Here is a 27883-nt window from a genome sequence, read left to right on the forward strand (position 1 = left end):
AAGTCTGGTTCATCCTTGGGAGCAATTTCCAAATGTCTGAAGGTACCACGTTCATCTGTACAAACAATAGTAGCAAGTATAAACACCATGGCACCACACAGCCATCATATCTCTCAGGAAGGAGATGCGTTCTGTCTCCTAGAGATTAACGTACTTTGGTGCGAAAAGTGCAAATCAATCCCAGAACAACAGCAAAGGACCTTGTGAAGATGCTGGAGGAAACAGGTACAAAAGTATCTATATCCACAGTAAAACGAGTCCTATATCAACTTAACTTCAAAGGCTGCTCAGCAAGGAAGAAGCCACTGTTCCAAAACCACCATAAAAAAGCCAGACTACAGTTTGCAACTGCACATGGGGACAAAGATCATACTTTTTGGAGAAATGTCCTCTGGTCTGATGAAACAAAAATAGAACATTCAAGCCGAGAACACCATCCCAACCGTGAAGCACGAGGCAGGCAGCATCATGTTGTGGGGGTGCTTTGCTGCAGGAGGGACTGGTGCAATTCACAAAATAGATGGCATCATGAGGCAGGAAAATTATGTGGATATATTGAAGCAACATATCAGGAAGTTAAATATTGGTCGCAAATGGCTCTTCCAAATGGACAATGACCCCAAGCATACTTCTGGAGTCTGGAATTGAACCAGGGTCTGTAGAGACGCCTCTAGCACTGATATGCAGTGCCTTAGACCGCCGTGCCACTCAGTTAACACTTCAAGAAGTAGTCACATGGAAAGAATTTCAATTAACAGGCGAGCCTTTTAAAAGTTAATTTGTGGAATTTCTTTCCTCTTAATGCGTTTGAGCCAATCAGTTGTGTTGTGACATGGTAGGGGTGGTATACAGAAGATTGCCATATTTTCTAAAACGACCAAGTCCATATTATGGCAAGAACAGCTCAAATAAGCAAAGAGACATGACAGTCCATCATTACTTTAAGACATGAAGATCAGTCAATCCAGATAATTTGAAGAACTTTGAAAGTTTCTTCAAGTGCAGTTGCAAAAACCATCAAGCGCTATGATGGAACTGGCTCTCATGAGGACTGCCACAGGAAAGGAAGACCCAATATAACCTCTGCTGCAGAGGATAAGTTCATTAGTTACCAGCCTCAGAAATGGCAGCCTAAATAAATGCTTCACATTGTTCAAGTAACAAACATATCTCAACATCAACTGTTCAGAGGAGATTGTGTGAATCAGGCCTTCAAGGTCTAATTGCTGCAAAGAAATCCCTACTAAAGGACACCAATAATAAGAATAGACTTGCTTGGGCCAAGAAACACGAGCAATGGACATTGGACCAGTGGAAATCTGTCCTTTGGTCTGATGAGTCCAAATTTGAGATTTTTGGTTTCAAACGCTGTGTCTTTGTGAAACGCAGAGTAGGTGAACGGATTATCTCCGCATTATTTAGAATTCAAGGTACACTCAACCAGAATGGCAACCACAGCATTCTGCAGCGATACGCCATCAAATCTGGTTTGCACTTAGTGGGACTATCATTTGTTTTTCAACAAGACAATGACGCAACACATCTCCAGGCTGTGTAAGGGATATTTGACCAAGAAGGAGAGTGATGGAAAGCTGCATCAGATAACCTGGCCTTCACAATCACCCGACCTCAACCCAATTGAGATGGTTTGGGATGAGTTGGACCGCAGAGTGAAGCATCCAACAAGCACTCAGCATATGTGGGAACTCCTTCAAGACTGTTGGAAAAGCATTCCAGGTGAAGCTGGTTGAGAGAATGCCAAGTGTGTGCAAAGCTGTCATCAAGGCAAAGGGTGTTTACTTTGAAGAATCCCAAATATAAAATGTATTTTGATTCATTTAACACTTTTTTTGCTTACTACATGATTCCATGTGTTATTTCATAGTTGTGATGTCTTCACTATTATTCTACAATGTAGAAAATAGTAAAAATAGACAAAAACACTTGAACGACTATGTGTGCCCAAACTTTTGACTTGTACTGTTTATTATTTAAATATATAATTTTTCCTTGTTTTGCATGTTATTTTGGTATTATTAATACGTGTCACATATCAGTTTGAGAATGTAAAAATATAAATAATCATTGAGTTAATAATGCCATGTACAAATTTGGTCTCTTTTTTGCATTCTTGAGTATGGCAGCTCCAAAATGCAGGTGTGATTGATGTGCTGACTCCTCCATAGACCATTAGGTTTTACTACTCATTGATATACTGTATTCTCACACCAACCAACCATGCTGAATTAGTCAAGAGGCTGCAGTTACTTAGTACACCCACAAGATGTCACACAAGCTATATGAAAATACAGAACTGTTGTACACTTTCATAAATACTGTATATAAAGCAGTTGTGACATATACAGTAAAACTCCCTCTCCTCCAATTTTTTTCAATCAACCCTAAACCTTGGTGTGTAATGCTTGTCAGGAGGGGAATTCCTCATTATATAATTCCCTCTGACTTATTACCTACTTCCTCTAGTGGGGAGGGCAGCGGTCCACATGGTTAACCAGGCTACTTCCTCTAGTCTCCCTCAACTGAAGAACCTGATATGGCAACACACACTGTGTGTATATATATATATATATATATATGTGTGTGTGTGTGTGTGTGTGCGCACATGCGAGTGTCTCCCTTTTCACCCAAACTTAGAAGGCAGCACACTCAATGCTCTCCCTCATTTTAGCGCCTTTGATGTGAGAAATGTGCTTTATAAATCAAATGAATCATTGTGGGGCTTGCAAAGCAAATCCCCAGCTTCAATCGCACTTGAGTTGCTTCTTTATAACTTTTGATCACTTTTATGCTTTTTAAAATATTACACTTTTTGTCCTTTTTTGTCCTCCATTTCCTTGTTTGGGATTTCCTCAAGATTCTAAAAAGCCCCATCGTGACATCATCACTTCCATCTTCCATTCACTGTAAATGCAATAATGCAACTTTTGACACAAATCAGCTACTTTGACCATGTTGCAACAACTTAGGGAAGAAGTTAAAGCGTTTACATCTTGATCTACTTCTCTGTTACTCAAATATGGGTTTTGAACCCCAAAAATGATTATACACGTACGTTACGGTCACAAGCCTCCTAATTGTCCCTAGAATTTCTAAGCAAACAGCTGGAGGCAGGGCTTTCTCCTATAGAGCTCCATTTTATGGAATGGTCTGCCTACCCATGCGAGAGACGCAAACTCGGTCTCAACCTTTAAGTCTTTACTGAAGACTCATCTCTTCAGTGGGTCATATGATTGAGTGTAGTCTGGCCCAGGAGTGTGAAGGTGTACGGAAAGGCTCTGGAGCAACGAACCGCCCTTGCTGTCTGCCTGGCCGGTTCCCCTCTTTCCACTGCGATTCTCTGCCTCTAACCCTATTACAGGGAGTCACTGGCTTACTAGGGCTCTTTCATACCGTCCCTAGGAGGGTGGTGTGGGGGCTGTGCTTTGGCAAAGTGGGTGGGGTTATATCCTTCCTGTTTGGCCCTGTCCGGGGGTGTCCTCGGATGGAGCCACAGTGTCTCCTGACCCCTCCTGTCTCAGCCTCCAGTATTTATGCTGCAGTAGTTTATGTGTCGGTGGGCTAGGGTCGGTTTGTTATATCTGGAGTACTTCTCCTGTCCTATCCGGTGTCCTGTGTGAATGTAAGTATGCTCTCTCTAATTCTCTTTCTTTCTCTCTCTCGGAGGACCTGAGCCTCAGGACTACCTGACATGATCCTGGGGACTCCTTGCTGTCCCCAGTCCACCTGGCCGTGCTGCTGCTCCAGTTTCAACTGTTCTGCCTGTGATTATTATTATTTGACCATGCTGGTCATTTATGAACATTTGAACATCTTGGCCATGTTCTGTTACAATCTCCACCCGGCACAGCCAGACTGGCCAGAGCCGGACTGGCCACCCCACATAGCCTGGTTCCTCTCTAGGTTTCTTCCTAGGTTTTGGCCTTTCTAGGGAGTTTTTCCTAGCCACCGTGCTTCTACACCTGCATTGCTTGCTGTTTGGGGTTTTAGGCTGGGTTTCTGTACAGCACTTTGAGAATCAGCTGATGTACGAAGGGTTATATAAATGAATTTGATTTGATAAAAAAATTACAGCTGATTTAGTAACCACATCAACAACATTTTCTGATTTTCTTTTGCAGATAGCTGCCACTTTGACCACTGCCCCAACAAGTTAGACAAAAAGTTAGAGGGTAGGACATATTCGTCTACTTCTCTGCTATTCATATCTGTTTACGGAACAAAAATATTCACTACGGAACTAACGGTACAGCTGTTTTAGTAACTGCATTTTACCACTCTTTTTCCAAACAACTGCCGCTATGACCACTCCCCCAGCAAGTCAGACAAAACATATAAAATATAAAATGTTCATCTACTTATCCGATTTTCAAAACAGAAGAAATATTAGGAATAGCTTGTATCAATCTGTAGATATAGCTTTTTTTACCCATCAACTGCTCTCTTTCTAGATGCAGCAAGTCATGTCAGAAGCTAACAGATGAATTATTTACCAATAACATCTCCAAATTCCAATAAACTACATCGCGTTGAAGTTCACTTTTCTTGCTTTGTCTATAAACACTGTCACGAATCTAGCAAATAAGTTTTGTGGGTCTATGTGCAGTATTTATTTAGTTTTAGCACAAACAAACTGCATTTTAGCATGGGCGGTAGGGTAGCCTAGTGGTTAGAGCGTTGGACTAGTAACCGGAAGGTACAAATCTGTCGTTCTGCCCCTGACCAGGCAGCTAACCAGTGGTTCCTAGGCCGTCATTGAAAATAAGAATTTGTTCTTAACTGACTTGCCTAGTTAAATAAAGGTAAAATAAAAATGTATTAGCTACAGTATAAGGGAGAAGTGTTGGCAAGGCTACTGTTGCCTAGCAACTGAACCATACAGACACTGACCGCAACTACTAACCATAACCACACAACTTCTGACTAGTCTACTGACCATAACTTCTGACCACAACAAATATACTGACTACAATCTTGCCCTTGTGACGAACAACTGTATATGTGTGTTTTTTTTTAAATGACGTTCAAACTTTATTATTTGTTTCAGCTCTATTAAATTAAGTGGTTTCCCAAGAGTTTCATGCGCTAATTACTGTATTGTATGTATCAAAATAGGCTCACGCGAAAAAAAACTTTTATGTCCACAACTAAGAATGGACGGACAAGCACTTTCATTTCCAAACTAAAGGAATGAAAGGACAGGCAATGAAAGACATTGAGGCCTTCGGGGAAATCCTATATTAATCATAAGGGGCAAAAAAAATGGGAAAACTTGTCCAAAGGAGGTATGTGGAATAACCATATATCAACCTTGCTAGCTGGCTAACGACGTTATTTAGTTCTGTTTAACTAGCTGCAGCGAAACATATCAGTTAATAGGCAATACATTAAGAAAGTGGTTGCTAGATTAGTCCGGAGAACGTATCATTTACATCTATCTATCCACCTGATGATTCATGGCTATCGGTAACATTACACTGATTCCTGCATAAGGGCGAGTGTGTGGCTATAATGTTACTTGCATAATTTATTGTGTAAAGTTGACGGAGGAGCGCAGGTTGCAGCTTTGCAGCGGATTCTACACAGTCCCATACGAGAAGCAGCAAGCTTGGATTCTCTCAGGCTTGGAGTGACTGAATATGTATATTATTGTACACTCAATGAACGTGAAGCAGATGATACACCAACAGAAGTTGCAATCCTGCAGCTGCTGGTCTAAAGAGAGAGTGTATGACCATTACTCAAGTAGTGTAAGCTAGACAAGGATATTCAAGCAGATTGTCTATCATCATTGTTACTGTTCGTTTTGGGTTAATGGACCTGTATAGACGCTACTTTGTTTTAGCTTATTTTTCGTTCATATTATTATAATATTATTTATGCTAGGCTTGTTAGGGACATGTAGAATTATACAGGCATCAGTTTATTTTTGTACCTTAATGAGATATTATTGCCTGACATGAACGCAGGTCTTTGTGACTGTCAAGAGTGGGATGGCGCCCTAATGAGACCATCATCAAAACTGTCAAGGCTCTTGGTGTAATGTGTTGATTGACAGACACAGGGACTGAGGTCCTGGTCAGTCAGTAATGATACAATGTTGCAAACCTGGAGAATGTGTGTGTTGTGTAACTAAAAAATACCAATACTAGTAGGAATAGTTAAGTGTGCTTCATATACATTTTAGCTGCAAAACTCCAGATGTGGTTGACAAACAAAAACAATTAGAAATGATTGATTATCTGAAAATGGGGAATGATGCACATATATGGTTCTTTGTCTGCAGGGCTAGATTAAGCTATAAAATCAACTTTAAAACATTCGGGCTATCCTAACTTCAAGTGTTTGAAAGATATTTATCAACTATAACTATATACAGTTGCATAAATAACCCACCAAGAGTAAACTCGAGACACTAAAACAACTTTTACATGTTCAGGCTATCCTAACTTCAAATTCTTAAATTGTTCATTGTCTAAAACAATGGAAATTAGCATAATACAACTCACCAACAGTAACTCTTGCACCTTTCAATCTAGATACAGCAAACCAACTTTTACATGTTCAGGAAATCCTAACTTCAAATTCTTTAATTGTTTATTGTCTAAAACTTCCGGGTTGGAGCGATCTGGTCGCATCCGCGCTTCGGTCTGCAGGTTGTATAACTTTTTCATTACATTTCAATACATTTCATTATAGTACAACGGTCTGATTTGTCTAATCTTAGCAATTTCCTCTTAGCTAGCTACATAGTCGTCGTTGTATCAAAGATAATTGCGTAATTATCGTATTTCGTCGTCTCCTATCTGTCGTCTCCTATCTGTCCAACACGTTCACCGTCTACCGTAGCACTGTAGTAACTATCACACTCAACTGAACGTCTTGATTAGTGTAGTGTTAGCTAGCTACATAGCTAGCTACATAGTTGTCTTTGCTGTCTTCGTATCCAAGATAATTGTGTAGCTTAGAGTGTGGAGTCTTAGAGTGATAATTGCGTTATTATCGTATTTCGTCGCCCTCCTATCTGCCTAGCAGCTAGCCAGCTAGCATACGTTCACCGGCTACCGTAGCACTGTAGTAACTATCACACTCAACTGAACGACTTGATTAGTGTAGTGTTAGCTAGCTACATAGCTAGCTACATAGTTGTCTTTGCTGTCTTCGTATCCAAGATAATTGTGTAGTTTAGAGTGTGGAGTCTTAGAGTGATAATTGCGTTATTATCGTATTTTCGTCGCCCTCCTATCTGCCTAGCAGCTAGCCAGCTAGCATACGTTCACCGGCTACCGTAGCACTGTAGTAACTATCACACTCAACCGAACGACTTGATTAGTGTAGTATTAGATAGCTACATAGTTGTCTTTGCTGTCTTCGTATCCAAGATAATTGTGTAGTTTAGAGTGTGTAGTCTTAGAGTGATTATCTTAATTCACCGAGGTCAGCTAGCCAGCTATTTTGTCGTCCTTAACGTAGGAGACACTCCTAGCTAGCCAATAGCCAGCCAACGTCTACTGAATAGAACTTTCGCATTCGGTCGCATTCGCGTCGCTCCACAGGTAGTATCACTTTTTTTCATTTCATTTCATTACAGTCCCAACGGTGTGATTTGTTTGATCGTAGCTAGCTACATAGCTAGCTACATAGCCGTCTTTGTTTCAAAGATAATTGTGTAGTCTAGAGCGATTTTCTAGGTTAGCTAGCCAGCTATTGTCGTTCTCCTAACGCAACGTAACGTAACCAACACTGCTAGCTAGCCAGCTGGCTCCCGATAAGCAGCACTGTAGAAACTTCACACTCAACGGTACGACTTGATTAGGGTAGTGTCAACAACGCAGCTAGCCTACCCCAGCAGTACTCTATCATTTTAATCATTTTAGTCAATTAGATTCTTGCTACGTAAACTTAACTTTCTGAACATTCGAGACGTGTAGTCCACTTGTCATTCAATCTCCTCTGCATTAGCGTAGCCTCTTCTCTAGCCTGTCAACTATGTGTCTGTCTATCCCTGTTCTCTCCTCTCTGCACAGACCATACAAACGCTCCACACCGCATGGCCGCAGCCACCCTAATCTGGTGGTCCCAGCGCGCGCACGACCCACGTGGAGTTCCAGGTCTCCGGTAGCCTCTGGAACTGCCGATCTGCGGCCAACAAGGCAGAGTTCATCTCAGCCTATGCCTCCCTCCAGTCCCTCGACTTCTTGGCTCTGACGGAAACATGGATCACCACAGACAACACCGCTACTCCTACTGCTCTCTCTTCGTCCGCCCACGTGCTCTCGCACACCCGAGAGCTTCTGGTCAGCGGGGTGGTGGCACCGGGATCCTCATCTCTCCCAAGTGGTCATTCTCTCTTTCTCCCCTTACCCATCTGTCTATCGCCTCCTTTGAATTCCATGCTGTCACAGTTACCAGCCCTTTCAAGCTTAACATCCTTATCATTTATCGCCCTCCAGGTTCCCTCGGAGAGTTCATCAATGAGCTTGATGCCTTGATAAGCTCCTTTCCTGAGGACGGCTCACCTCTCACAGTTCTGGGCGACTTTAACCTCCCCACGTCTACCTTTGACTCATTCCTCTCTGCCTCCTTCTTTCCACTCCTCTCCTCTTTTGACCTCACCCTCTCACCTTCCCCCCTACTCACAAGGCAGGCAATACGCTCGACCTCATCTTTACTAGATGCTGTTCCTCCACTAACCTCATTGCAACTCCCCTCCAAGTCTCCGACCACTACCTTGTATCCTTTTCCCTCTCGCTCTCATCCAACACTTCCCACACTGCCCCTACTCGGATGGTATCGCGCCGTCCCAACCTTCGCTCTCTCTCCCCCGCTACTCTCTCCTCTTCCATCCTATCATCTCTTCCCTCTGCTCAAACCTTCTCCAACCTATCTCCTGATTCTGCCTCCTCAACCCTCCTCTCCTCCCTTTCTGCATCCTTCGACTCTCTATGTCCCCTATCCTCCAGGCCGGCTCGGTCCTCCCCTCCCGCTCCGTGGCTCGACGACTCATTGCGAGCTCACAGAACAGGGCTCCGGGCAGCCGAGCGGAAATGGAGGAAAACTCGCCTCCCTGCGGACCTGGCATCCTTTCACTCCCCTCCTCTCTACATTTTCCTCCTCTGTCTCTGCTGCTAAAGCCACTTTCTACCACTCTAAATTCCAAGCATCTGCCTCTAACCCTAGGAAGCTCTTTGCCACCTTCTCCTCCCTCTTGAATCCTCCTCCCCCTCCCCCCCTCCTCCCTCTCTGCAGATGACTTCGTCAACCATTTTGAAAAGAAGGTCGACGACATCCGATCCTCGTTTGCTAAGTCAAACGACACCGCTGGTTCTGCTCACACTGCCCTACCCTGTGCTCTGACCTCTTTCTCCCCTCTCTCTCCAGATGACATCTCGCGTCTTGTGACGGCCGGCCGCCCAACAACCTGCCCGCTTGACCCTATCCCCTCCTCTCTTCTCCAGACCATCTCCGGTGACCTTCTCCCTTACCTCACCTCGCTCATCAACTCATCCCTGACCGCTGGCTACGTCCCTCCCGTCTTCAAGAGAGCGAGAGTTGCACCCCTTCTGAAAAAACCTACACTCGATCCCTCCGATGTCAACAACTACAGACCAGTATCCCTTCTTTCTTTTCTCTCCAAAACTCTTGAACGTGCCGTCCTTGGCCAGCTCTCCCGCTATCTCTCTCAGAATGACCTTCTTGATCCAAATCAGTCAGGTTTCAAGACTAGTCATTCAACTGAGACTGCTCTTCTCTGTATCACGGAGGCGCTCCCGCACTGCTAAAGCTAACTCTCTCTCCTCTGCTCTCATCCTTCTAGACCTATCGGCTGCCTTCGATACTGTGAACCATCAGATCCTCCTCTCCACCCTCTCCGAGTTGGGCATCTCGGCGCGGCCCACGCTTGGATTGCGTCCTACCTGACAGGTCGCTCCTACCAGGTGGCGTGGCGAGAATCCGTCTCCTCACCACGTGCTCTCACCACTGGTGTCCCCCAGGGCTCTGTTCTAGGCCCTCTCCTATTCTCGCTATACACCAAGTCACTTGGCTCTGTCATAACCTCACATGGTCTCTCCTATCATTGCTATGCAGACGACACACAATTAATCTTCTCCTTTCCCCTTCTGACGACCAGGTGGCGAATCGCATCTCTGCATGTCTGGCAGACATATCAGTGTGGATGACGGATCATCACCTCAAGCTGAACCTCGGCAAGACGGAGCTACTCTTCCTCCCGGGAAGGACTGCCCGTTCCATGATCTCGCCATCACGGTTGACAACTCCATTGTGTCCTCGTCCCAGAGCGCTAAGAACCTTGGCGTGATCCTGGACAACACCCTGTCGTTCTCAAATAACATCAAGGCGGTGGCCCGTTCCTGTAGGTTCATGCTCTACAACATCCGCAGAGTACGACCCTGCCTCACACAGGAAGCGGCGCAGGTCCTAATCCAGGCACTTGTCATCTCCCGTCTGGATTAATGCAACTCGCTGTTGGCTGGGCTCCCTGCCTGTGCCATTAAACCCCTACAACTCATCCAGAACGCCGCAGCCCGTCTGGTGTTCAACCTTCCCAAGTTCTCTCACGTCACCCCGCTCCTCCGCTCTCTCCACTGGCTTCCAGTTGAAGCTCGCATCCGCTACAAGACCATGGTGCTTGCCTACGGAGCTGTGAGGGGAACGGCACCTCACTACCTCCAGGCTCTGATCAGGCCCTACACCCAAACAAGGGCACTGCGTTCATCCACCTCTGGCCTGCTCGCCTCCCTACCACTAAGGAAGTACAGTTCCCGCTCAGCCCAGTCAAAACTGTTCGCTGCTCTGGCCCCCCAATGGTGGAACAAACTCCCTCACGACGCCAGGACAGCGGAGTCAATCACCACCTTCCGGAGACACCTGAAACCCCACCTCTTTAAGGAATACCTAGGATAGGATAAAGTAATCCTTCTCCCCCCCTTAAAAGACCTAGATGCACTATTGTAAAGTGGCTGTTCCACTGGATGTCATAAGGTGAAAGCACCAATTTGTAAGTCGCTCTGGATAAGAGCGTCTGCTAAATGACTTAAATGTAAATGTAAATGTAAATTATCACAATATAACTCACCAACAGTAACTCTTTTAAAAGTATAACTTTTTGTAACTCTCACCAAAAGTATAACTTTTTAAACTTCGACCACTACTACAAAAATATGTTTAAAGCGTTAAAGCAAGTCCTATCAATTGTACTTCATGTACAATTACCATCTAGTTGTTATTATTATTATTATTATTACCTGATGAATTTGTCGAAGACGGCAGCACACTCAGCGGTCTCCAGGAGGACCAGGGTGGTGCCGTTACGGCTGAGCAGCAGTTCTTCGAACACAGGGCTCTGCAGGGACAGCATCAGGGAGTGGGCCTGGATCACCTTTACCTGCTCTGCTCCCACTGTCTGGAAGAAGAGGAGGAGGAGGAAGTGAAGAAGATTACTTTTTTTAAAGTCACAAACACTGTGATTTGTCTCTTTCCTTTATCCTCCCAAGAGACATACATAAATACACAGAGGTTCAAGGACAGTGTCAACCACCAGATTTTTCCCAGTAAGACCTAGGATTTAAACCGGTAACCCTCCGGCCCGCCTCTTTAACTCTCTAGGCTAGTTTCCTACCTGCACCCTGAGGGCCACATCACTGCCATTCCCCTGAGCCAGCAGGGCCTCCAGATGCTGCACCAGGGCCAGGGAGTGGCTGATGGTGTCCCCGCCACCATTCTGGGTCTCATCAGCCTTCATTATGCCTAGAATAGGAAGTTTTAGGTTTTAAAGGGCAATGACATTCTATGGTTTAACTTTTTGTTTCTACAAAACCAAAACATTTACCGTATTCACATGCAGACACTGGTATGATGCTGGAGATAATTAATATGAGGTTGAAAAGTGGTGTATTTGCCCTTTAGCAAGGGCATAGACGCAGGAGATGGCCTGGGCACCCTCACCATGGATAGAGAAGGAGGGGGAAAGGATGGTCGTTAAATAAAGAAACGGGACAAAGCCCAATCTATGCCCCCTCAACCTTCACCATGACTATTGGGAGTAGGGGGTAGAGTCCCAATCCATGGGATCAATCATCACAGCTGTGCACACTGGGTGATCGTAGGTCAGTTTTAATTCAACTTTGATTAATGTGCTGCTAATGTAGGCTGTGATACATGCCCTGACCAGATTCAAATGGGACTCAGAGACTGTATATTATTTGAATTGAAGGTCTATTTTAGCTTTTATTAATTTGTCAGAGGCAGTTCCTCTTTTTCTGTTGGTCAAACTTCCTTTTCCGGAAGAAAGGGGAACAAGAAACATCAGTTACCTTTGTGTAAATTTACACTTTAACTTAATGTTTCCAGAAATCTCAACCAGTACTGATTCACACAGGCATGAGGATGACAGTGTAAATTACTATAAGACTGCACTAATTGTTGAAAATTAGTAGGCCTGCGGATCAATTTCCCAAAACTCAGTCGGGGTTTCAAATTATTGTTGATAGTTAGAATGGTACAATCCACAAGGTGCAATTTCGAAATTTTGTTGTGCATCAGCAGTTTTTCTCTTTTATGTCAGTCACTGACATTCAAGTTTTATTACTCATATGCACAGGATACACATGGTATACCCTGCCCACCGAAATGCTTACTTGCAGGTTCCTTCTGGACAATGCAACAACAATAAGAAATAAGAAAAGATAAGATAAGAATACGAACATAAAGTAAATGGCTCAGTAGAATAGATTAAACATTTTATAGTACAATATTTACACTTTCGGGGAAGGGGGAATTGGAAAATTGGGGGCAAGTGTTGAAATTGTGCATTATTTAGCAATCGTAATAAGAGCCTGGTAGCAGAAGTTGTGATGTGTGTGTAGCATGAATGTATGTGTGTGTGTGTGTGGATGAGTGTATATCTGTGTGTGCTTGAGTTAGTTCAGTTAGTGTTAGTGTGTGCTAAGGTGCAGAGAGTCAGTGCAGGTGGTCGGTCCAATTCAAGTGTTAAGCACGCTGATGGCTTGTAGATACCAACAGGCTCAGAGACAGTTTCAATCAGACCTCATGAAGTAGTTGTTTCCCTTGCTCTGCTTTTGTGGAGCGATAGGCAACGATGCTTCGTGGGAGGCAGTTGTTGATGTGTGCAGAGGGTCGCTGGTTTGAGCCCAGGTAGGGGCGAAGAGAGAGACGGAAGCAAAACTGTTACATTGATGCTGTTGACGTGGATTACTGGTTGCTGCAGAAAAGGAGGAGGTCAAAAGGGTGGTGAGTGTAACTGGTGGGAAATGGCTAGCTAGATAGCGGGGTGTGCGCTAATAGCCTTTCAATTGGTGACGTCACTCGCTCTGAGACCTTGAAGTAGTTGTGTCCCTTGCTCTGCAAGGGCTGCAGCTTTTGTGGAGCGATGGGTAACAATGCTTCGTGGGTGTCAGTTGTTGATGTGTGCAGAGGGCTCCTGTTTCAAGCCCAGGTAGGGGCGAGGAGAGGGATGGAAACAATACTGTTACACTGGCACCACAATGCCAGTTCACTTACCTCCTCCCTATAGGCTGACTATAGGTTATCAGGCCAACAACCATGGTGTCAGCAGCAAACGTGAAGATAGAGTTGGTGTCATGCAAACAACGCAGTCGTGGGTGAACAGGGAGTACAGCAGAGGGCTGAGGACACACCCCTGGGGTGTCCCTGTGTTAAGAGTCAGTGTGGACGAGGGGTTGTTGTGGTCTGCCCATCAGGAAGTCCAGAATCCGGTTGCAGAGGGTGGTCTCCAGAACCAGGGCTCTGAGCTTGGTGTCAAGCTTGGAGGGAACAATAGTATTGAATGCTGAATTGTATTCAATGAACAGCATTCTCACATAGATGTGTTACGGCTGTGTGAATAGTGATGGAAATGGCATCTTCTGTGGATCTGTTGGAGCGGTAGGATAACTGGAGTAGGTCAAGTGTGCATAGCATATGTTTCTTAGAACTTGGTGAGTGGTGGTCCTATGGTTATTTTGCATACAACTTTCCCATAACTTTCTGGGAATTGTGCAGGATACCCAGCTAGCGCCTAAGAAACAACGTTCTTCCGTGGGTATTTCAGTACTTCGGCATAACGTTTTCTGCAGGTTTCCTCATGGTTCTATTTAAAGTCATGTACTCAGAACTTCAAGAAGACGTTACATAAAAACCACAAGAAAACATTAGTAACGTTCAAAGAACGTTTTAAGAATATTATTCTGGTGGCACAGTGGACTAAATCCATGGATAGGGAACAGAAGATTATTGGTCTTTATCAATAAAACGTCACAATACGGTACGGAGTGTTTGATTTGGCTGCTGGGGGGCAGCTTCGCTAAAACATTGACAACTAGCTACATGCAGTTTTCAAGGGATTGTTAAATAAATGTTAGCTATACCTATTTGGTTTTAATATCATCACCTCATGAAGAGCATAGTCTACACATTTCCAATTATTCCACATTTAGCTCTATCATCAGAGTTATACAGCAAGTAACTGTTTAGCTCTATCATCCGAGTTATACAGCAAGTAACTGTTTATCTCTATCATCAGAGTTATACAGCAAGTAACTGTTTAGCTCTATCATCAGAGTTATACAGCAAGTAACTGTTTAGCTCTATCATCAGAGTTATACAGCAAGTAACTGTGTATCTCTATCATCAGAGTTATACAGCAAGTAACTGTGTATCTCTATCATCAGAGTTATACAGCAAGTAACTGTTTATCTCTATCATCAGAGTTATACAGCAAGTAACTGTTTATCTCTGTCATCAGAGTTATACAGCAAGTAACTGTTTATCTCTATCATCAGAGTTATACAGCAAGTAATTGTTTATCTCTATCATCAGAGTTATACAGCAAGTAACTGTTTAGCTCTATCATCAGAGTTATACAGAAAGTAACTGCATGCTTTTAATGACCAGTAAACGTCAGTTGATCATGTAATTTCATATACGTGAGGGTAATCAGAAATTAGGCTTTTGGAAAGAGCTTGACATTGGCAAGTCCTGGTAAAGTTGTCTGTCGGACTACTGTCATCATCACTATAGACGGCAAGCAAATCAGACAATATTTGTTAGCTAGCCAGTTTGACGTGGTCAATCAATCAATGTAGCCAATCATGTCTGTCAGCAGCAATCTTGAAAAACTCTTAAAAACAATGTTGAAAAAGGGATGTTAGCTAATTCCGCTAGGTAGGCCTAAATTGGTCAGTGAAAAAAGTACATTAGGTCTACTTAATATATGTTTAGCCAACTGTACAAAGTTTCTGCTGGTAGCTTGCAAAGTAAACATTATTGGCAAATGTGCCCTTCTGATGCTTGACAGGCAGAGCCCACAAAGGATGGAAAATGACCTAAACCACTCATTCTTGTCAGGTATAGTTAAACTTTATTTTATATCACTCAAATATCCAATTAATGGTGGCCAATATTGAGAGATATTGTGTGGCTACCCTCACGTATCTGAAATTACATGATCAATTGATGTTTACTGATCATTTAACACATGGAGTTACTTTCTGTATAACTCGGACGATGGAGCTACAATTGTTTTACATGGAATAGTCAGGCATTTGTAGTTCTGACTACGCTCTTTAAGATGTGACGATACTAAAGTAAATAGTTAACATGTATTTAACAATCCCTTGAAAACGGCACCATCAATGGTTTTAGCGGAGCTTAGGATTTCCCTGCCCCCCAGCAGGCAAATCGAACGCTCTGCACCTTATAGTGCCATTTTATTGATAACAACCTATAGGTTTGCATCTCACTGATGCTGTGTCACAATAAAAAAATACATCTGTTTTTTGATGAGTAATGCCCAAGGAAATTAATTTCCATGTGTCCTGTCTGTACTTGGAGTTCAAAAAAGTTAACCCAAAATAAGCCAGCAGTGGTATTAAAAGTCTTATTGAAACATTCAGTGAAAGTTTTAAGAAAGTAATAGCGCACTGGAAAACGTTCTCAAAATCAGAGTAAAACTTTCTCTGAACCGGCAACCTAAAAATACGTTCCCAAAACCTCCAAGGAACCAAATGTGCTAGCTTGGTACGGATCAAACACTCCCACTGTTACATTTACTATGCCCCCAAGGTTTATATGCACCTACAATGACCATCTACAATACATTGCTCTGAAATGTTTTGTTATCTCAATACAACCCTGTGTTGCTGTCATCCTACCCAGCAAGGTGAGTTGTCACTGGGGTCAGACAGACAGTGGTGGTGTTGGGTGGCCTTACCTCCAGTGACGGAGCCGGTGTGGAGACAGAGAGACAACAGCAGCATGCTGATCAGGTTGGTCTGGGCCAGGGCCACTCTGGGTCTGAGAAGGGCAGCAGGCATCTCTCCTTCTTTTCCTCTACTCTTACAGAAAGTACTTTTCTTCTGTCTCACTCGTCTCCCTTTCTCCTCTCAATCTTTCTCTACCTTCCTCTCTGTCTATTCTCCTCTATATCCCCTTCTCTGTCTCTCTCTTCTCCCCTTCTTAGCTGGGCATGTGGTATCCTATGGCTGTCCTGCTCCGTCGGTCGGTCTGGCCTGATGCTGAAAGTGGAAAGAGGGGTCTGTATGTGGGACACTGGCTCTTCTAGGTCTATAGACATTGGCACACATCCGCTAGTTCCAGACCGCAGGATTCTGCACATGCACAGATACAATAGAACCATCCATCGATTGGTGGAATGAATCTGTCTCCAGCCCGCCCGGGTAGGCCATTGTCATGACGACCGCTTTGATTTTTGTAGTACTTTCTCTTATTTGGGTGTATTGCTGCTCAGTGCATGTCATTGATCTGGATCTGTATAGCAGGCCTTGGGCAGACATAGCTGCGATGTGAAGGATATAGAGTATTAGGAAGATGCTAGGATAGAGCTTCTTCACTGGCAAAGGAACTACTACATCAATTGATGGTAACATGTCATGCTGTGGTGTACAAAACAAATCTATGTGCCTGAGTGTGTTAGTGCGTGTTTGTTCGTGTGTGTGTGTTAGTACATGTGTGTGTGTGCGTGTGGCCTGCTCTGAGCCAACCAAAATATCAACTTTTTCTAAATGTACAGTATATCTCATTCAATTATTTAATCATAGCTAGTATGCTGGCATTGTCAGGTTACTATACAAATGGGACAATTGAGGCCATTGAACGTATTGACTAGGTTTGGTAGTGTTAGTCTGCACATTACATCGTATATGTGTTTGTGTGTCAGTGTTACCAGCGAGCTCAGTCCCTATGCGTGACACAGTGACCCAAGCCAATAATGTATCTAAGGCTTCAGGCGAGATCACGTTTAATTAATTAGAGAGACAATAAATGAGGCAATCAATGGTCAATCGTTCCATCTGTTTGTGTAGAGCAAACATCTTTTGGAATGTGACCTATACACAGACAAAACACAGATCTTATGACCCCACTAAAGAATGATAATTTAAGTTTAGGCATAGGGGAGAGTGGGGTACATTAAGCCAAATGGGTAAGTTTGTTTCTAGAAATATATACACCAAATTAATAATTTGACAAAATATTTAAGAAGATGTTATCATTTCATGGAGTTTGTGAAGGAACCAACCAAATGGAAAAAGTGTTAGGTACAAGTTAGGTATAAAAAACAGATTTTTTGCAAGTCAAATTATTTTTTTGTGTTAGTGGTTTCATGATGCTTGTATCTAAACCAAAGTAGATCATTTAACAATTTTTCTATACATAAATTGGGGTCTCCATAAGCTTCAATATGAGGTCCTAAACATAGTATGAAAGTGCATCCTGAGATATATAGTTAAAATGTTGGCCATGAGGTAAGTTGAGCAATTAGATGTTTTTTGTTCCAAGGCACTATCACTGGAATATATATATATATTTTTACCTTTATTTAACTATGCAGGTCAGTTAAGAACAAATTCTTATTTTCAATGATGGCCTCGGAACAGTGGGTTAACTGCCTTGTTCAGGGAAAGAAAAACAGATTTTTACCTTGTCAGCTCAGGGATTCAATCTTGCAACCTTTTGGTTACAAGTCCAATGCTCTAACCACTAAGCTACCTGCCACCCCAATATGAGGTAACAACAGGGCCTGGCTTAAAAGTGTTTGTTAGGTGTTAAGCCTGTGTTAAAAGATGCTGAACATGATTACAAGACAAAATTATATTGTGAATGTGTTGAATTAAGTGTTTGGGAAGTAAAGATAGACATTGTAGTGGTAAGATTTAATTCTGTACAGAAATGTGTAGGCAGGCCGGTTAACTTAGCTTGTCTCGCGGCTCAACTTACCGCTTACAACTTAAGTTGTGCCACGAGACCACTTTTTATGGACAAGCTATGTTTTCAAAACGGTTATGTTTACATGAATGCTGATTATTTCCAGGGATACACAACATGCTGAATGTAGATATCTTTGTTAGAAAGAATACTATATTCTTTACTGAATTAAAAAAATGTCTCAACTTACCCCATTCTCCCCTAAGAAATCAAATGGATTAATTTTAGGTTAAGGAAAGAGTAAGGTTAAGGTAAGGGTTAGATAAGATAATGACTTTATTTTCCCCATTAACATTTTGGTTGTGGCTCTGTGCATAGATAACACATAATCGAAGATAGACAAAGGAAATATACAGACAATATATAGGGTTAGGGAAAGGCATAAAAATGTACATTGCCCCCATTCATTTTCTGCCGGTTAAACATGCACTGGCTTTAATTTACCCCAAGATCCCACAAAGACCCAAACTTTAACATGATAGTCCAGGCAGAATATAATCAATGGCTGGCTGCGGAAGCAGCAGCAGTAGCAGTCAGTGGTCCAGTATCATATCAATGTTGACCTTAGTCTATACTGGCTGTCCTGGGGTGATTATTGATTACGTATGATGAACCTGTCAAAGTCAATAACCATCCAAGCAGGAAGTCACATTGTCTTTTGGGTTTTTAATTAGGCTTTTAGGAGAGCAGAGAGGAGAGGGGGCAACATTGTCTGGCTGGGATCCCAAAGAACAAATTCCTGGTCAGCAGAGAGTGCATGGACTTTAACCATGTGGGCAAGAAGTACTCTGGGATGGGTCTCAGAGAAAGCTCTCCTCTTTTTTCCCTCTCTTTCCTAATGTGTGTTCAGATATACATTGTTGTGCCAGAACTCAGAAAATACACAATAAACCCATTGGTTTCGATTATACATTTTGCACAATCATCAATACTAGCCAATCATCAATACTAGCATCCTATTGCCACAAGAGGGTAGGCTCACTTCACGTCAAACACAAACCGTCTGCTTGTCTGTATGATCGAAAGGAGTCACAGCCTCATAGCCTCTGTGCTATCTAACTCTTGGCATCAACATTAGTCCTTGCATTCGTCATGGAAACAGTCTGAAGATAATGATGTCCATCTGTGACTCCTCACCAGATAAAGAGATCCCTTCCCTTCGCCCTGATGATAAAGTCATTCTCTGTATCTTGTTTTGACTGATTGAGTTTGTGGGTGTGTGTGTGTGTCTGATTGCTTGTTTTGTCATTTTTAAACCCCTGCTAACTAAATCTGTGTTAATGAACTAACTACTAAATTAATTCTGATTACTGTAAAATGTTGTTATGTAACCAATCACATTAGTGTATGTACACATTGTAGGTTAACAGATGAATTCATTCGCATAGCAAATCAGCTCATTCCACCTAATGGCTCCCTATCAGCCAGAGAAAGCACTTCTGTGACAATGAATTATTTACACAAAACACACCGAAGACAAGAAAGCCCTCCCAAAAGTAGGGTTTTGATAATACCAGTATCGCGATATTTGATTTTCCATGTAAAATATTATGTGATATAAGTAAAAATATATATAAAAAATAATAAAAGCCAACTAAAAATTATAATGATGTTTGTTTCCAACATTAGGGCAGTTTTCCTAAAGAATTTAAAACTACTTCATGTTTTGTTTCCTTGCCATTATACCACTGTGTATTGTGATACTGATGTCGTCACAACCCTGCCCAAAAGGAAACACATTTTAGAAGACACTCTTACCAGTGCAATTAGATTTAAGTGCCTTGCTCAAGGGAACATAGAAAGATTTTCCACTTAGTTGGCTCTGGGAATCAAACCAGTGACGTTTCAGTGACTTAACTACTAGGCTACCTTATCCCTATATAGAGCCCTGGTCAAAAGTAGTGCACTATATAGGGGATCGGGTGCCATTTGGGATGTCGCCTTACTGCATTATCACTCAGATAGGCCTTAACTAGGAACAAACAAAATAACTCAGGTATTTGGAGATCAAGCTCATCTTAAAGGGATAGTTCCCACAAATTACAAAAAATTGCACATTAGTTTACTTACCCTGTAAGCAGTCTATGGATAAGATATGACAGCAATCCATGCTCTGGTTAAGTTTCCCTGGCAGTGGTTGGCACTGTTCCCAAACACGTAAGCATTTGTAAATAGTGCCAGGGGAACTAAACCAAAGCATGTATTGCTGGCATACCTTGTCCATAGACTGCTTACAGGGTAAGGAAACTAATATGTAATTTTGTAATTTGGGTGAACTATCCATTTAACCTTTTCCAGGACATTTTCCAGCAGGACATCAAGTTTACATATTCATGTCCTCCCATACTGTCACGACTCCCGCCGATGTCGGCTCCTCTCCTTGTTCGGGTGGGGCTCGGCAGTCGACGTCAACGGTCTTCTATCCATCGCCGCTCCTTCTCATTGTAGCAAACAATCTCCACTTATATAGTTTGGCATAAATCCAGACCATAGACCGCTGGGAGAGACAGAGAGTCCCTCCAGCGCTTCCACCAGCACAACGGGGGTTACCACTACTCATCCCTCCTGTACCTGGTCCCAGTGGGATGCGTCTCGCCCTTCCCAGGGAATATGATGGGACGGCGGCACGCTGCCAAGGTTTCCTACTACAGCTGGACCTATATCTGACCACTGTTTACCCGGCTCCCTCGGGAAGGGAGAGGGTGTCCGCCCTCGTCTTGTGTCTCTCGGGGAGATGCGGCGTTGGACCACTTCAAGGAGTTCACCCTCAGGTGAACGCCTCTTCCACCTGAGGCAGGGGACAAGGAGCGCCCAGGAGTTCGCCCTGGAATTTCGGACCCTGGCCGCCGGAGAGGGATGGAACTACAGGGCCCTTATCAACCACTACCGCTGCAGCCTGCGCGAGGATGTCCATCGGGAGTTGGCCTGCAGGGATACCACCTTCACTTTCGACCAGCTGGTGGACCTGTCCATTCGGTTGGACAACCTGCTGGTCACCTGCGGACGTCCAGAAAGGGCTCTGTCAGTTCCCTCTCCCAGGTGCCTATGGAGCTGGGAGGTGCTGCGCTCAGGGAGGCCGGAGGAGGGGCCTTCACGTGCACCATCTGTGGCCGCAGAGGTCACACTGCCGGTCGGTGCCAGATTGGTTCATCTGGGGGTCGAGGCAGCAGGCTGGGCACTCTGGCGTCACCCCAGGTGAGCCTGCACCACTCTCATCCAGAGCCCTCTGTTGTACACCTGTTTGTGCATGTAAAATTTTCAGACTTTTCCCTGCATTCCCAGCATAAGGCGCTTGTCGATTCAGGCGTGGCTGGGAATTTTATTGACAGAGCATTCGCCCATAGTTTAGAGATCCCATTGTTCCAGTGGCTAGGCTTTTCCCAGTTCACGCTTTGGACAGTCGACCATAACGGTCCGGGTTGATTAGGGAGGCCACCACTCCCCTGGGCATGGTGACGCAGGGGGGTCACGAGGAGAGAATCAGTCTCTTCCTCATTGACTCTCCTGCATTTCCCCTGGTTAGCTCGTCATGGCCCCACCATTTCATGGCAACAGAGGGCTCTCCACCGTGCGCATTCCCCCTGAATATGCCAATTTGGCTCTCGCCTTCTCCAAAAAGAAGGTGACTCAATTACCACCCCATCGACAGGGGGATTGAGTGATATATCACCTGGTAGACGCCACACTTTTCAGGAGTCACGTGTATCCCCTGTCACAGGCGGAGACGGCGGCGATGGAAACATATGTCTCCGAATCCGTGAGTCAGGGATACATTTGGTCCTCCACTTTACCCGCCTCCTCGAGTTTATTTTTTGTGAAGAAGGAGGGAGGTCTGCGCCCGTGTATTGTCTTTTGAGGTCTAAACCAGATGACTGTGAGGTACAGTTACCCACTACCTATCATAGCCACAGCGATTGAGTCAATACAAGGGGCGCTCTTCTTCACCAAGCTAGATCTCAAGAGCGCTTACAACCTGGTGCGTATCCGGGAGGGAGACGAGTGGAAGACGGCTTTCAGTACTACCTCAGGCCGTTATGAGTACCTCTTCATTCCATACGGGTTGATGAATGCTCCATCAGTCTTCCAAGCCTTTGTAGACAATATTTTCAGGGACCTGCATGGGCAGGGTGTAGTGGTGTATATTGATGACATTCTGATATACTCCGCTACACGCGCAGAGCATGTGTCCCTGGTGTGCTGTGTGCTTGGTCATCTGTTGGAGCATGACCTGTACGTCAAGGCTGAGAAATGCCTGTTCTTCCAACAGTCCGTCTCCTTCCTAAGGTACCACATTTCCACCTCAGGGGTGGAGATGGAGAGTGACTGCATTTCAGCTGTGCGTAATTGGCCGACTCCCACCACGGTAAAGCAGGTGCAGCGGTTTCTAGCTTTTGCCAATTACTACTGGAGATTTATCAGGTAGTGGCTCCCATTACCTCACTGCTGAAGGGGGGACTGGTACATTTGCGGTGGTCGGGTGAGGCGGACAGGGCTATGGTCACCTAAGAGCTCTGTTTACCTCAGCTCCCGTGCTGGCCCATCCGGATCCCTCTTTGGCGTTCATAGTGGAGGTGGACGCATCCGAGGCTGTGACGCCACCGAGGCCAAAACTATGATGTGGGGGACCTGGAGCTGTTGGCTGTGGTCAAGGCTTTGAAGGCGTGGAGACATTGGCTTGAGGGGGCTAAACACTCTTTTCTCATCTGGACTGACCACCGCAACCTGGACTACATCCGGGCAACGAGGAGACTGAATCCATGTTTTTTTTACCCGTTTTGTTTTCACCCTGTCCTACAGACCAGGTTCCCAAAATGTGAAGGCAGACGCACTGTCCCGGCTGTATGACACTGAGGAGTGGCCCTTGGATCAGACTCCCATACTCTCGGCGTGGTAGCACCGGTGGTGTGGGAGCTGGACGCAGACATTGAGCAGGCGTTACGTGCAGAGCCCACTCCCCTCCAGTGTCCCGCTGGGCGTCTGTATGTTCCGTCTGCTGTCTGTGACCGGTTGATCTATTGGGCCCACACGTCACCCTCCTCTGGTCATCCTGGTATCAGTCGGCTGGTGCGCTGTTTGAGTGGGAAGTACTGGTGGCCTACCTTGGCCAAAGACGTGAGGGTTTATGTCTCCTCCTGCTCAGTGTGTGCCCAGTGTAAGGCTCCTCGGCACCTGCCCAGAGGGAAGCTACACCCCTTACCCGTTCCACAACAGCCTTGGTCACACCTGTCGGTGGATTTTCTAACCGATCTTCCTCCCTCACAGGGAAACACCACGATCCTGGTCGTTGTGGATTGGTTCTCTAAGTCCTGCCATCTCCTCCCTCTGCCCGGTCTCCCTATGGCCCTACAGACTGCGGAGACGTTGTTTACGCACGTCTTCCGGCACTACGGGGTACCTGTAGTTCACTTCAAGGGTCTGGAAGGCGTTCATGGAATGTCTGGGGGTCTCAATCAGCCTTACTTCAGGGTTTTATCCCGAGAGTAATGGGCAGGTGGAGAGAGTGAACCAGGATGTGGGCAGCTTTCTGCGACCGGCCGGGGGAGTGGGCGGCGTTCGTGCCCTGGGCCGAGATGGCTCAGAACTCACTCCGCAACTCCTCCACTAACCTCTCCCCCTTCCAGTATGTACTGGGGTACCAGCCGGTTCTGGCGCTTTGGCATCAGAGTCAGACCGAGGCTCCTGTGGTAGACGACTTGATCAGGCGCGGGGAGGAGTCATCGTACGCCGCCCATGTTCACCTCCAGCTGGCCGTACTGCGCCAGAAAACCAGCGCAGACCGCCACCGCAGTGAGGCCCCGGTGTTCGCACTGGGGGACCGGGTCTGGCTCTCGACCCGAAGCCTGCCCCTCCGCCTGCCCTGCTGGAAGCTGGGTCCGCGGTTTGTGGGGCCATTTAAAGTCCTAACCCCTGAACGGGGTTAATTACAGGTTACAGCTTCCCCCCGATTACCGTATTAACCCCTTGTTCCATGTGTCTCTCCTCAGGCCGGTGATGGCTGGCACACTCCAGGAGTCTGAGGTGCGGGAGGTTCCTCCGCCCCCTCTGGACATCGAGACGTCGGGCGAGGGGCCTTCAGTACCTCGTGGAGTGGGAAGGGTACGGTCCGGAGGAGAGGTGCTGGGTTCCGTTGGAGGACATGTTGGATCCTTCAATGCTGCGGGAGTTCCACCATCTCCGGGCCGGATCGCCCTGCGCCTCGCCCTCCGGGACGTCCCCGAGGCCGGTGTCGGCGCGCTGCTGGAGCCGCGCGTCAGGGAGGGGTACTATCGCGACTCCCGCCAAAGTCGGCTCCTCTTCTTGTTCGGGCGGTGCTCGGCGGTCGATGTCACCGGTCTTCTAGCCATCGCCGCTCCACCTTTCATATTCCATTTGTTTTGTCTTGTTTTTCCGCACACCTGTTTTGCATCCCCTCGTCACTCTACGTGTATATATTCCTCTGTTCCTCCCATGTCTGTGTGTGTAATTGTTCGTTACGTGTCATGTGTGACGCCTCATGCTGGTTTTTCGCCAGGTCTTGTTTGGAACCAGTGGTATTGTATGCTGTACATTATTTGTGTGACTAGTGCGCTATTCGCTTTTGCCTTTGGCGGGAGTGTCATTACGCAGTTGCGTCTGACTGTTTTGCTTCTGCCAAATAAAGTGTGCCTGTTCACTCATCTCTGCTTTCCTGCACCTGACTTCAGTTTACCAGTTGCGCACACTGTTGACCCATACTACTTATTCCCCTGTTTCTCTCGACAGATGTACACATCTCTACAACTAGCAGAGCTAAGTCTACTTATTCCCCAACTTCTACGATTATGTAATAACTTGTCACCAATCAACAAAGGCTCAACAAACAGGCCCTGATTTTTAAACACTTTTAACATTTATTTAACCTTTATTTATTTAGGCAAGTCAGTTAAGAACAAATTCTTATTCATTACTCTGATTATTAAGGCATCCTACACCGAAACCTATGCCTAGATGTATTGTGTCCGCTGTATTTGGCTTGGATTGACTAACCTAATACAGCAGACACAGAAATGCAGTTTCAGAGAAGATGTAATGTCACGTGTCAACCTCAAGGCCCGGCCCACGAAACGATTTAAAATAGCCCCTATGTTGTCTACAGTTGGTAAAAAATATATTTTAAAAACATTTTGGGGGGGGTTGAAAAAAATACTCCTTGGGTTATTAAAACCAGATATAAACTACATAGAAATGACAATGGTAACAACATTCATTAGCTTGCTAACAATCACTTAAATGAAAGCTAGACAATGAATGAACATACATAATTTAAAAAACAAAAACATTTGATGGCTAAACAAATGCTTCAGTATTAGAAACCATCAGTCATTGCAAAAATAATGGATAAATACTCCCCCCCCATGTTTTATATAATGTACTCTCTTATAGTTTTTACTTGCCATTTTCCTTAAAGCTACACTAAAGACACTTGTTTTGGTAAACATCTGATGGATGGGGCTGTAGAGACGTAACCATACACATTTATAGACTATGGACTGACTATCCATGAGATTGAAATAATAGTTTTAACCAGAGCCATATACAGTGCCTAGTGAAAGTCTACACAACCATTACACCCATTGTGTTCTCATTATGCTGCCTTAAATTATATCTAAAAAGGGATTAAATCAGATTTTTACCCCTGATCTACACAACCTACTCCACGTTTCAAAGTGAAAGAAAATTAAAACCAAGATGTCTATATATTGTATTTTCATGTATTAAATCTTATTCTAAATGATTCACCGCTGTAATAGCTGCCAAAGATGCTTCCACCGAGTGTTAAGTCTGGGATGTGAAAACATACAAATTCATTATTTTGTGTTAATTTGGAAAATGTCCTATAATTGTTTGTTCACTTTGAAAATGGGGAGCAGGTTGTGTAGATTTGTAGGGAGAAATTTCAAATGAATCCCTTTCTACATTTAATTTCAAGGCAGCAAAATGTGAAGACTGAGCAAGGTGTATGTAGACTATTTAGATGGCTCTGGTTTGAACCATGTTTTGAGTCTATTCATGGGTTGCACCTCCGTTACACGGTTGTGCCATTATTGTGAACGTTCTAAAAATGTCTCAACCATAGGGGTACGAGGTAGTTGAGCTAATATGTGCATGTAGGTAGAGGTAGACGTGACTAGGCAATCAGGATAGATAATTAACAGAGTCGCAGCAGCACACATGAAGAGTGTAAAAGTGTGTGTGTGTGTGTGTGTGTGTGTGTGTGTGTGTGTGTGTGTGTGTGTGTGTGTGTGTGTGTGTGTGTGTGTGTGTGTGTGTGTGTGTGTGTGTGTGTGTGTGTGTGTGTGTGTGTGTGTGTGAGTGTGTGGGTACAGTACAGAGAGTGTGCATATAGTCAGGGAAAGAGAGTAAGTGCAAATAAAGGGTCAATGCAAATAGTCCGGTTGGCGATTTGATGAACTGTTCAGCAGTCTTATGGCTTAGGGGTAGAAACTGTTCAGGAGCCTTTTGGTCCCAGATATTGCGCTCCAGTACCGCTTGCTGTGCAGTAACAGAGTGAAAGTCTATGGCGTGGGTGGCTGGGGTCTTTGATCATCTTCCCGGGCCTCCCTCAGACACTGGCTGGTATAGAGGTCACCAGTTCTCAAGAGAATCTTCATAACATTATGACGCAACCTGCAATCCATGAATACACTGTTTACAATTAAATTATTTGCAGACATTGGAGTAAAATAAGCTTATATATATATATTTTTTTTAAGTAAGCCTATCATAACCCCTCAATTCAGTCTTGGTTCAAACTTAACAGCCCTTCACTGACAGGAAGGTAGCCCTAAGAGTGCATGGTGGGTAGAGGAATTGACCGACAAGTCTATGGAGATAGCAGCAAATAGCCTAATTTCGTCTGTCAAACAGGTAGGTCTACCTCTTATTTCTAAACTAGGAAGAATGGGGCTCCAACACAAAGCCCTCTTGCTGTTAGTAAAGTCTAATTAAAGACGGTTGAAATTATGGCTACTCGAATTTGCCTACTTTCAGCACCATGAGTTGTCCATTTCCGATTGATTGTCCCGCAGCTGCTTCTTCAAGTTTCAGCATCACAATGTAAGTTACTTGAATCTGGCTTATTGTGAGGTCAATAACTGATAAATAGGCATACATCATGGGTAAGAAACATATTTTTATTAATAAATTAAATTATATTAGAAGCAAGATATCAAAGTTGACCTCGGTCTTCCTTCTCATCTTCGTGCTCTCCTTCTGAAACTGAACAGAACATAGGTTATAGGCTAGTCCGCACACAATAACGTTTTTTTGGACTAGGCCTAATCAAACAACAAATAAATCAGAAGAAGCCTTTGATTCCGTAGGCCTGCCAATGTAGGCCTAAACAGCACAGCCATTGGTTAGACAGCACACAAAACGTTATTGATCAGCAAGGGCAGAGCAGGCCGGTGCTCAGGGTTGGAATATCCATTGCAGTGTGTAATTCAGCCTAGTTTTCTTTACACCATCCCAGCAGCTACGTTAGAAATATAACTTTGCTCTGTGCTTCCCCCGAACATGAACTTTGTAGCCTATAGCCTATAGGCTATGGATCATTTGATTGAAGCCACACAAAGTAACCTAT

At 44.5% G+C, this 27883-nt stretch overlaps 1 protein-coding gene across 1 annotated transcript in view; it reads right to left on the reverse strand.

Annotated features, from left to right (window-relative positions):
- Window positions 1-16565, reverse strand: part of btbd17a (BTB (POZ) domain containing 17a) — a 30396-nt gene extending 13831 nt beyond the window's left edge. Inside the window, exons 1-3 of the mRNA XM_029640101.2 lie at window positions 16271-16565; window positions 11660-11787; window positions 11286-11443 (exon numbers count right to left, since the gene is read on the reverse strand). Of these exons, the coding sequence (XP_029495961.1) occupies window positions 11286-11443; window positions 11660-11787; window positions 16271-16373 (389 nt within the window). The 5' untranslated portion in view covers window positions 16374-16565. The remainder of the gene's footprint in view (window positions 1-11285; window positions 11444-11659; window positions 11788-16270) is intronic.
- Window positions 16566-27883: the final 11318 nt, after the last annotated feature.

The sequence above is a fragment of the Oncorhynchus nerka genome, linkage group LG28 (assembly GCF_034236695.1).
Source record: "Oncorhynchus nerka isolate Pitt River linkage group LG28, Oner_Uvic_2.0, whole genome shotgun sequence".
Taxonomy (NCBI): domain Eukaryota; kingdom Metazoa; phylum Chordata; class Actinopteri; order Salmoniformes; family Salmonidae; genus Oncorhynchus; species Oncorhynchus nerka.